The sequence below is a fragment of the Tauraco erythrolophus genome, chromosome 6, assembly GCF_009769465.1.
Source record: "Tauraco erythrolophus isolate bTauEry1 chromosome 6, bTauEry1.pri, whole genome shotgun sequence".
Lineage (NCBI taxonomy): Eukaryota > Metazoa > Chordata > Aves > Musophagiformes > Musophagidae > Tauraco > Tauraco erythrolophus.
Window position 1 is genome coordinate 14582732 of NC_141470.1, and position 11508 is coordinate 14594239.

General features: G+C 39.6%; 1 protein-coding gene across 1 annotated transcript in view; it reads left to right on the plus strand.

Moving 5' to 3' along the window:
* RRAS2 (RAS related 2) overlaps positions 1–10654 on the plus strand; it is a 44156-nt gene extending 33502 nt beyond the window's left edge. The window contains exons 4-6 of the mRNA XM_086612699.1: positions 1072–1180; positions 8736–8854; positions 9272–10654. Coding sequence (XP_086468825.1) covers positions 1072–1180; positions 8736–8854; positions 9272–9359 — 316 coding nt within the window. The 3' untranslated portion in view covers positions 9360–10654. The remainder of the gene's footprint in view (positions 1–1071; positions 1181–8735; positions 8855–9271) is intronic.
* The last annotated feature ends 854 nt before the right edge of the window (positions 10655–11508 follow it).

Consider the following 11508-nt stretch of genomic DNA (forward strand, 5'->3'; position numbering starts at 1 on the left):
GTTGATAACTTTCAACTCTCTTCCTCCAGTTGCTACAGAGTTCTGAGCAGAGTATTAAAACAGCATATCTAAATGGAGGTCCAACTAGGCATAGTGGCATATCTTCCTTCTAATTCACCTTTCTCTCATGATTGCTTTTTATAGATGAGGTGGATTGGCATTGTCATGACTGACTACGTAATTATTTTTTTTAATGAAACTTTCTTACTGATGATCATCTTGCTTTTAAATTTTAGTTTGCAAATCTTAAGTGTAAATGGCTTCAGATTGTATGTCTGGAATTAAATACGTGTCTGTGCTCCAAAGGATATGTAACTTGTCTGCAAGCATCTGTGCTGAAGCTCTGTATGTATTGATGCAGCTTTAACAGTGTTTACTTGAAAGCAGTGAATTTTTTTCTCTTTTTTTTCCTCCAAAAATCCTTGTTTAGGCTGAATTAGCTTGTTTAATATACTGTTCTTGGAGAAACTTTCTGGGTTGCTCACCTTACCTTAAGCACTGCTGGAATATTCCTAACTGCTTGAACAGCATCTGTACCTGATATAACTTGGTAACTGGAAAGCTTTTAGCCCTGTCATTTTTTCTGTTCTTCAAGAAATAAAATTTTCCAGCTTTGATAGCTTCCCCCAAAATTCCTAGAAGTAGATGTGGGGGTTGCCAGCTGATACATTGATCACCAGGATCTCTAGACTGTAGTTTGAATAATCTAGCCAGAGTTGAACTCCAAAGTCAATATTTGTAGAATAGACTGTGGTTGCTTGATTCTCTGCAACACGTTGGCAGCTGGGTCTTTCTAGATCAAGACACCATAAATGTTTTGATTGCCCTGCAGCCCCACCTAAGTCCAGTGCATAGCACACTGCTAGCTGGAGGATTTTTTTGATTTGAGTGTTGAATGATTCTCTAACTGGTCATGCTGTGACAGTGGACTCTGTGGTGGAGTGCCTGCAGCTGTTTGCTTGTGTGGCATGACAGGGCAAGTCCAAATAGGTGACTCACCACTTCTGAACTTCTGCAGAACCTGCGAATCTGTGAATTAGTACACTGATGCTCTGCTTCATTCTTTTACAGTTTTGAAGAAATCTATAAGTTTCAGCGACAAATTCTTAGAGTGAAAGATCGCGATGAGTTTCCTATGATTCTAGTCGGTAATAAAGCAGATCTGGACCACCAAAGACAGGTAATTCATTTGCTGTTAGTTACTGCTCACTTTCTTCTGGTAGCTTTACAGTTCCTCCCAAAAATAGCATGAGAACAAGAAACAAATGAAAAAAAAGTCATATAATACTAATTCTAATGTAAGAAACAACCACACTCAGTTTCTGAACTTGAATCTTAGAAGCATGATGGCATTCCACATAAAGCACATCTTCTGTCTGACTCAGAGGGGTTATGTTGAGACCAAATCTATTCACATACAGAGTTGAGAGCTTTCTGTCATGACTTGATTACTCAGGCATGAACGTGTCTAATTCCTTCGTTCTGTTACTCACCATAGCACGCTGTGCCAAGCAGAGTGCATTCCAGCACTAGCTCTAACGATCCTGAGACTTCAGTGCTGTTGCTTTTACTGTTCACTGCTGGTATGTATAAATGAGTGGCCATTCGCTGTTTTCTGTTTGACTGCTCATCTTCTGCACAACTGACTTAGAGATTTAAAAGTTGGAAGTACAGCAACACAACTACTGTCATATTTATGTACCTTAAAGTTTTGAATCTGGTAGATTTCAACTCCACTTGTAGTGGTAAGAGAGCTTGAAAGATTTAATTTAGAATGATTTAAAGAAGGAGCTTTTAAATTTGTTTTCCCTGTTTACTCTTGATTTTCATGAATCAAGCTGGTTTAAGCTGAAATGAGAATAATCTTACTACATCAGCAGGAAACAAGCAGGCGTCAAACTTGTATTTTTCTCCAGCAGCTTATTTCAGAAGTTTAATATTTTCTCCTGAGACGGTAAGATGACTCTTAAAGCTTGGTAGCAAGCATATGATTGACCTTCATCTGAAAGTAAACTAAATACTGCTAAAACTAGTGTAATTATTTAAAGAGTTTCACAAGTAAAACAGAACTTTAAACAGTAAGATATTCTCAAATTTGTGTACCAGGACATGGCTTAGTTTCTGTCCATAAGTGCTTACACAGGTTTTGTTCTTTGCTAAATAATATCTTTTCTCTGTCAAAAAACGGTGGCTGGAACAAGAAAAAATTAGGCTCAAAACAAATAACATTAAAGAGTTTAGTGGGTTAGTACGTTGTTGCTGAATGAATTTCTTGAATACTACAGAAAACCTTCAGTACAAAAAAGTTCCTGTTGAGTGTGCTCCCTCGGTTGTCACAGCCTCTTTGCCCCAGAGTCTGAGTAGAAGGGTCCCAGCTCTCGAAGGATGCCTGCAAATGTGGTTGATAATCCCGTAGATCCCTTTCTTGAAACAGTTACGAACTTTGTTCTTTCTCCTCCACCCTCCTATTGTTATTACACAGCATCTGTCTCTCCCTTGAAGGAGAGGGTGCCTGTCACCTGTTCCCTTGGAGTCCTCTGTACCTGATTGCTGGCTGCTTTTTCAGATGGACATTTCATACACATTCAAGCTCAAAGCAGCTGTGTTCAAACTGCTTAACTTTGCAGTTTTGCTGCTTATATCTGAACATAAATAAAAGCATATGTCCCCAAAAGCTTCTTTTGCTTTTTATGGCTACATTAATTACCCTAATTGATTAGATGGTGACAAGCATAACTTTTGGTGCTGCCACTCACGTGAGTTACGTGCAAATTGGTAGATCTGTGACTTGCATCTTAAGTTGGGGCTTAGCCTTCGTTAATGTAGCTGAAATAGCACCTCTAGGTTTGCTGAAACAGCTAGTTACGTGTTCTTAACTGTTCCCTGCCCCTGCTCCATCACATGGTGTGTTTCAGTTGCCTTAAGTCAGTCTGAAGGAATGGTTTGGGGCTGCTGAGCTGACACAGTCAGTCCCCAGAAGGGCTCCCCTCCCTCTTGACTTCATGTTCCTGCTCTTTCCTTTGCTGGCCCTAGCTCTCACTTGAAGCACTCGGTGAGTTGAATCATCTCTCTAGATGGGGAGAAAAACGAGCTGGAATGGCTTTCTGGGACCTGTGTGAGTTAAATCAGCTTGCAGGAAGATTGAGTGCCAGCGCTTGAAGCATGGGAAGGGGTGGGACTGTGGCTCGGAGCAGAGCAGGGAGGAGTTAGGGTGGGGGGAAGAAAGTGAGACCTCGCCTTTTGGCAGCACCAAGCAGTTAGATGTTATCAGCTGAATGTTAAACGCAGCCAGAGCCTCTGCTTCGTCGGTGGGGTTGTTTCTGCTCCATCATGTGAACTCTTGATGCAGGCATCCAGTCAGTGAGTTGGACCAGCTTGCTGATCTGGCTGAAAACTAGTCCGGCCACCACATCTCCCTAGGCATGGAAGAACTTCAGCCTGACAGCAGGGTCATCCTGCTCTGGCTACTGGTTTGCTGCACAGGCAGCCATGATGGGAGGTCTGAGGGCAAAGACGAGAGAACTCCTTCGTCTTGGTTAGGAGTGTTGGGGTGAGTGGGAAGTGTGGGGTGTCCCAGACTGTAACTTGCAGGCAAAAAGGTGAGATGTGCTAGTTTACTGCATTTTCAGTCTGCTGTGGTGTGTCGTACCTCACTTGAGTGTCTCTGTAAACCTGGTCAGCTAGGCGAGTGTCACACTGCTATCTGCTTTCTTACCTGGCAGTTCTACAAGAAGTCACCTTGCTTTTTTAAACTTGTTTAATCACAAATATATGTGTTTTTCAACTTCAGAACTTAAGTAGCATTTATAGAAATTCAGGAAGTTGGGTATGTGTTCTTAGAGCAAAACTGCTTGTACTAGGCATCTGCCTCCTTTCAGGAAAAGACAGGAGGCAACCCAGTGAAATGATAGAAAACACGTGCTACCTCTGAGAGCATAAAACTAAGTTAAAGTAATTTAGTGTGTGTTTTTTATTGGCAAATGATACGCAACAGAACTAACACACAAATCATCTTGGAGCCCAAGAGTTAAACGCGTATGAAAGTTTTGGATGTCTCAAGGGTCTGACCACACCTTTATGCAAGTAACTGTATCTTGTAGTTGAACACAGTACAGAGTACTATGATTATGGTACCATAAATTTGGAAGCAAATGATGTGTAACTAATAATCTTTCTGTGGTGGCAACTGTTTCTCAGGAAATTCATGAACTGGGTTGTACAGAAGTGCACTGATGATAGTATGATCTTGATGAAGTGTTAGGAGCATACCAAAGGTGTAGTCTAAAATAGTGATGGCTGTAATATACTATAGGTCAACTTGCAGGTGTTCTTGGAAGAAAAGAGGTGAAAGAGGAAGTTTAGAATACCAATTTTTTATGGTAATAGTTGTATAGATAAACAGAGTTAAGCAGACTTACTGTGATTTTATGGCCTTTGTGATATGGCAGGTAAAGTCCTTAATATCTACACCTTAGATTGACAAAGAAAAATGAGTTATTAGAGGTCGAGCAAGCATTAATCTTTGGAATGTCCTTGTATGATAAGGAATAAGGTTAGTAGTGTTTCCAGATTCCTCAATGCTTGCTCTTTCCTCAAAGTAAGTGTTGTGTAGCAGTCTTTCTCTTAAAATGAGTTAATTCCGTACAACTCAGACAACATTGGATGTTTCTACAGTAAGACAACTCAGTAGAGCACCAGATGTTTTAGTAATAACCACTACCGACGTAGGAGTAGACTTGTCAGTGCAGGATATGTATGACTTTTTGTAGATAACTGCTAGCTTAAACTGGGTCAAGTCTGATCATTCCCCAGATAGCAGGGTTTCAAGGAAAAATCCAAGTTGCAACAGGAAAGTGCTTGGGTTTCATTAAATGCTATTCTTGCTTTTCCATCTTGACTGAGCTAATACAATGGCCCAGTGCTAAGATCATGTGTGTTGCTAGATACCTTTAAAGCAAGGCGTTAGAGAGAGGCCCATGTGACTGTGGTTTGTGCACAGACAGATGACGAGCAAAGCTGATCCGAGACAAGCAGCCTCGTGCTGAGACTTTGATCAGCATCAGCCGAGATGTTTGCAAACAAGCAGTTAATATGTTGGTTTTGCAGACTGGCTGCTTCACAAATGGCTTGACCTGAGATGGCTTATTCTGGGCGGTGGACTGGTGTGGGGACTCGGGTGGTGCCCTACCCCAATTCATTAATATTTCTTATTGACCATTCTCTGAGCTGTCGTGAACTTGTATGCAAGTGTGATGGTAACTTCTTGAGGTGGTAGATTTTATGGCTGTGTTCAGTGATGTTCTCACAGATGGATGGTACCTTCAGGTCTTCCCATAGCTTGCCTGGTTCTGAGCTTTCTGGATAACTAGCCATCAGGCATCTGATTCAGTATTCAAATACAGCAAGTCTGTCTGAATATATGTAAGTGCTTCATAACCACAGTTTGTATGTACTAAAGTGACTTTTTACATCAGAATGTGGACAAAACAGAATTAGCGGACAGTGAACTACCCCTACAGGACAGCATTATGGTAGACCACTGTAAGCATGAACCAGCAGCACTCGTCGTGGGTGGACTGGTAAGGCAGAAAATCAGGATGAGAGGTGCGCTGTTCAGGAGTGATGGAGCTCTTTGCAGGAATGGATGATGTGTCTGTGCAGGGAGCACTGTAGGGTGACCGCAAGGAGGTAGAAATGGATCCTTCCTAAACTTAGGGAAGCACTTGACTGTTAACCTGCTGACACGAGTGCAATGTGGCCCTTTGTCTGCATAAGGATCCAGGCAAAATACAGCTGCACTGCTAGGTTAGGCAGCCTTGAAGAGTTGTTTTAGGTGGAGGAAAGAACAGAAACTTCAGAAATGAATATCTAACAGTTCTCAGATACCGTAGTGAAGAGAGAGGGCTGTGTGAGATAATGTTCACGGGATTCTTGCGCAGATACTCAAATGGAAACTGTTTCAGTAAGACGACTGTTACTTAGGGAGTTGGGGAATAAGCTTTTCCAGGTTTGATATGCTCACGTATTCTATAATGGTGTTTAATTTGAGAAGCTTTTACCAAACGTCTGAACAACATGAATGAATGATATCTAAAACCAAACAGTAAAATATGCTAAAACAAGGATAAACATCATGATTCCCTTTTGTATTCAGCCTTAAACTTATCAAAATGAAGATATTTTCTCTGCAGAACCGACACACGCACGTACATACACAGTTACTACCAGAAAATCTGTGGTTCTCTTTACTTCTGTCAAAATAAAATACAGTGTTCTTTGAATAAAAATGATTTAGCTTTTATTTTGCTGGGGACATTTAATAAGCTCTCCAGTCATGCTTACTGAAAAGTCTGTTGTGACATAGGGTTGTCATACTTGAGGAGAGAGAATAAAAAGTTGAAAACAAAAATATGAATTTACAGGTATTTCTATGGTACTTCCTTCATTTCCTGTAGCTATGAAAATGGAGCTGGTGTGCTCTAATTTACAGTTTGGACACTGAAAATGCTTCTGTAGTGTGCCCAAAACCAAGTATTTTTTTTAATCTGACTTCGTTGAGGTCACTAAAATTGACCACAAGCTACTTGACAATGTACTTGTAAGACTGACAAAAAGATTATTTTGGAATTAAGCAATTATAGGTCTTCTAACAAATGCAATAAGGGCTTTGATGTTGCATCTGTAGTATTTTAAATGAAGAAACCTGAGGAAGTGTAGCTTAAGGTTATTACAAGTGTTATTTTCACTTGTATCTCTAATGTACTTTAATGAAGAAAGTAGTAACCATGCACATTTAAAGACTGGGTTCAGTTTCTCCTAAGTACTATACGTTCCTTCCCAGTTATTTGTTTTTATTCGACTTTAGCCTCTCACTTTGGGGGGCTACAGTAGACTGTGCAGGGATGAAGAAAAGTAAAGGGGGTTAGTTTTGCAAAAACTGCTATATCTGTACTTTTAATTTTTATCTGATGAGTGAGGCAGAGATGCATAAAAGGTTGTGGAAGCCCTGATGCAAACTTTAAGGGATTGTGCAATGCCGTCAACGTGCCAGGAAACAACTACAAATAGTTCTCATTAGAATAGGATATTGCAGTTTCTGGTAGTGAAAGGTAGAAGTAGTAGCGGAGCAAAAATCTTGAATATCGTTTGGTTTTCAGACACCAGTGGAGGACTGAAAGATGCCAGTCATTCTCACTTGGTACACTGGTTTTAAAAATGCAGCTTCAGTAGTTGATCTTGGGGTTGGGTTGGTTTTTTTGTAGTTTGTGGGGTTTTTTTGGCTTTAGCAGATGGCAGTAACACTGAAATAAATGTAGGGTTTCCGTGACTGTGCAAGATCAGTGGATGCATCCCAGGTTACTCCAGCTAATGGCACAAGGTGCTGAGGTCTCCTTGTAGAGCTTCATGAAGATGTAGTGGGAACAACCTTCAGTTCAGGAGTAAATGTATGAATATAATAGTAGTGGGGGTGCTAAGGACAAAGGAATCAAATGTGTTGAGATTCCCTGCTTGAAGGCTCTCAAAAACCATGTGCGTAGCTGTTAGGAAAGTATTTTGCAAGCCAAAAAGTACTTTTATGTCTTACACTGTGGTAAACGCTCCCAGTGATGCCTTTCTGCTTCCATCCATTTCTGTGTAGCTGCTTCTTCTGAGTATCTGAGTGTCTTTTCAAAACTTAAATTAAAAAGAAGCTCTTTTTTTTGTTCTCACTATATCAGTCCTCTGCGTGCTGGTTTAACGTCTTTTGTGAAAGTAGTGTAATCTTTGATGTTTCTTCCACTAGCCATTGTCTTGGCAAGCTCTGCTGTATTTCCTTTGATCACTGAAAGCTGCCCTTTCCTCCCCGGCCCTGCGGATGACCTTCCCGTTGAAGGCTCGCAGGTCTTGCACTGCTCAGGGTGGCCTTCTGTTGTCTGAGCCCGCTCCAGCGATCTCCTTTGGTTTTGCCCTGTGACCAGCTTATTTCTGCCTCCTACCATGGTCTGCTAGCTTCCTGCCTTCTGCTTCAACACTTTCAGTTGTATACCAACTCTTTGCGACACTCGTTATGTCCTCTTCATCTCCCCTTCCTCTCTTGTCTCAGGGAATCAAGAGGTAGACAGGGTGTCTTTAATATCTCTGAAGGCTTCATGGATTTGTGAATCTGCTTGTAATTTAAGCTATGTTTAAAACTGACTATATTAATATCTGGTTGTCATAAATAGCTTATTTTTTTCCTGACTTTTATAAAGATTCAGAAACTAAACATCAGTTCTTGTTTTAAAAATAGTAATCAGATTGTGTTTTCTCTAGATTTAGCTGGAACAAGGAGAAGGTGAGCTTACCAAGAGTATTCACAGTTCTGTTAGTAATCCAGCAGATTCTATCTGACTGAAGCATTTGCTTTGGGGAGGAGTGAGAGATTCTTGTCTGCTTATGAAGGAAAACTTGGTCTTGTTACACAGAAGTGAAGGGAAGACAAGGCAGCTGCAGTGGGGGAAATTACTTAGAGGGTCAGTCTTTGTCTATTGCAGAAACTTTTTTTAAAAAAGTATTCACTTGCATTCCAAAAGATGTATTATGTGGATTTGTTTCCCGGTTGTATTATGTGGACAGCATGGAAACTATTCTGTGGCCAAATAAGCATTATTGTTTGCGGGAAATAGACTCCTAAGATGCATATGCAATGTCTATACTGATACCAGTGTGCCTGCAGAAGCCTTGAACTCATCAATATGAATTGATGTCGGTTACAGGTGACGCAAGAGGAAGGTCAGCAGCTAGCGCGGCAACTTAAAGTAACGTACATGGAAGCCTCAGCAAAAATCAGATTGAATGTAGACCAAGCTTTTCATGAACTCGTCAGAGTTATAAGGTATGATAACTTCAGACCAAGTAATTAATTCCCATGCGTTAATGAGTAGCTCCAGCAAATGTGTTCAAATGTAGTGGGAAATCACTGAGAAAATTCTGCCTGCTGTTACCTGCAAACTTCAGCCAGAGCTCTTCCTTATAAAATATTCCTGTGTATTAGGAAAAATATTTACGTGAATGTTATGTGTATTTGAAAGTAAGCCTGATAAACTAAATCTGAGATTAGCCTTCTGTAGAAAGTTATGTTCCTTTTGAAAAATAAAAAAGCAAACCCAAAAAACTATCACTCATTTAATCAATGTGTCAAAAGTAAGTCCATCCTCTGTAAAAGCGTAAGAACAGTAACTTTAAATACAATATTTATTTTTATTCAAGTGAAAATGATTCTGTGAATTTAATTTGAAATATCTATTTCCAGGAAATTTCAAGAACAAGAGTGCCCTCCTTCACCAGAGCCAACACGGAAAGAAAAAGACAAGAAAGGCTGCCATTGTGTTATTTTCTGAGAATCCCAAGAACCAAGCTATCAACTGCCAGATTATTTTTTTTTTTTTCTTTCCATCGTTTTACATCACTTTTGGTATTGGTCTAGCCTTATATGTGCATGTTCTAAAAGTGTTCACCAGTATAGCCTTAGTCCAAGAAGCTGGCAGAATAGTTCTTGAAGAAGACTCAGTCATCCTGGGGCAGACTTCAAAACAAAACACTAAGGCTGCTTCTTTAATACCACAGTTCCTTCCTTCTCTCCCTTAAGAGCTTGCACCTTGTGAAGTTTTATTCGCAAAGGAGATGAAACAAAACCGTGTAGGACAAGGTGTTGAAGTCATGCATAAGTTGTCTCTTGTGAATTAATTTATTTTTACTTGTGATGTTTCATTAGCTATTACAAAGAGATATATTGAAGTATAGAGAATACTTTTTTTTAAAAAAAACAAAGGGGTGGATTGGCTTTTTTTGCCCTCAGTTAAATTAGACTTGAGTATTCAGCTAGCCTTAAGAAACCTACACTGAATTTCATTGTCAGCAAAAATTTTCATCTCTCATTTATGCTGCAGTTTTATTTCAGTGGCCAAAACAGTCTACTGTATTTATTTTGTGAATCCAGAACAGCTACAGGATGATTACTACTACTATTAGGATATGGCCAAATACCTGAGCTCATTCTGGATTGAGGCATTTCAGCTTGTTAAGAAATTTCACATCATTTGTGTGGAAATAAATTGTGTCTTCCTTTGTATTTCTGGGTAAGGGGTTAAGGAAAACTAAAATTGTAGCTGTTTTTGTTTCATGTGATATAAAAATGAATTTGATCTTTCCATTGTCAGAGATGATTAAATGTTTTTGCTATATACTTTTATACATTATTTTCTTATCAAACTAGTTAACAAGTATTTTTATATGTTTGTAAGCAAATATGCTTTCACAGCATAACTTGTGTATATGTAAAGATGAGTATTTAATTCTCACAGTTCACTTTTAACTGACAAAATGTGGGATTTGCCAAACTGTGGTAAACTTCTCCTTACTCTTCCAGTTATGCCCGAGAATGGCCGAATATGTGCCTGCCCAACACACCCATAGAGTAAAATCTAGTGTTGTGTTTTAATGAATTTCAGTATCCCTTACTAAAGACTGACCGTTATGTGAATTATTAAACTGTAAGACTTTTAACTGATTGTTTAGTTAAACTGTGGATGGTTGTTTAATTTTGAGTTCTGTGGATTGTGTTTAAACAATTCAAGAGTACGTTCCCTGATATTGAAATACTGAGTGGTATTGCACAGTTGTCACCTTACTGAATGTGTCCAACAGTTCTTTGAAACTTGATTATTAAGCAAACCCTTGTATAACTTCAGGTGCTAGAATTAAAGATGATCTAACCATTATCAGGGGGTAAGCATATTGCCTCTTTCTGACTCTCTTCCAAAACCTTAATTTTTTTGTGGGGTGGAGGGGGAGAAGGCGATGGTCATGGAACCTGGTTAGGAGATGAGTGTGCACATCTGCAGGAGTTTCTTCAAGCTTGGAAGTACAGAAAAGCCATTTCAGTTTAAATCACGATAGATGATAAAAGCTGATGTTTGCTTTGACTTAAAGCTCGTAGTCAGTGGTCCAGTCAGCAGTTCCTGTGTTTTCAGGCTGTGCTCACTGTCAGGGGCTCTGCTGTAAGTCTGTGAACACGTGCTGAGAAAACAGTGCTTAAACAAGTTTCGTTACCTTTACTGCAGCGAAGCATTAAACCTAGAAGTAACCCAAGTGCCATGGAATTCAACTTTTTTATGTAATTTAGATTAGGTTGTGTAATACTGTTTCGAGAGAGTTGGTAGCTTCCCCCTCCCTTTCACTTTAAATAAAGTTACTGGTTGATAAAAGGCTATTTCTGAGTAACGTGTAGAAGATTCGAACAAGAGGTTACAGTAGAAGTACGTTTGGGAGATGGATCACAGCTTTCAAGTCAGATGTAAGAAATTACAGCCTGTAGCGAACACCATGTGTTTTCTTAAGTACGTAAAGATCTCTGCAGTTAGGTCACTAGCTCTGTGTGGCATTAGAATGAGTTAAGACAAATTACAGCACGTGTGTTGAGACTGAGTTTGTGAGGTGCAAATATCTTTGTTTCATCCTTTTTTTTTTTCCCCTTTTTTTAACCTTTCA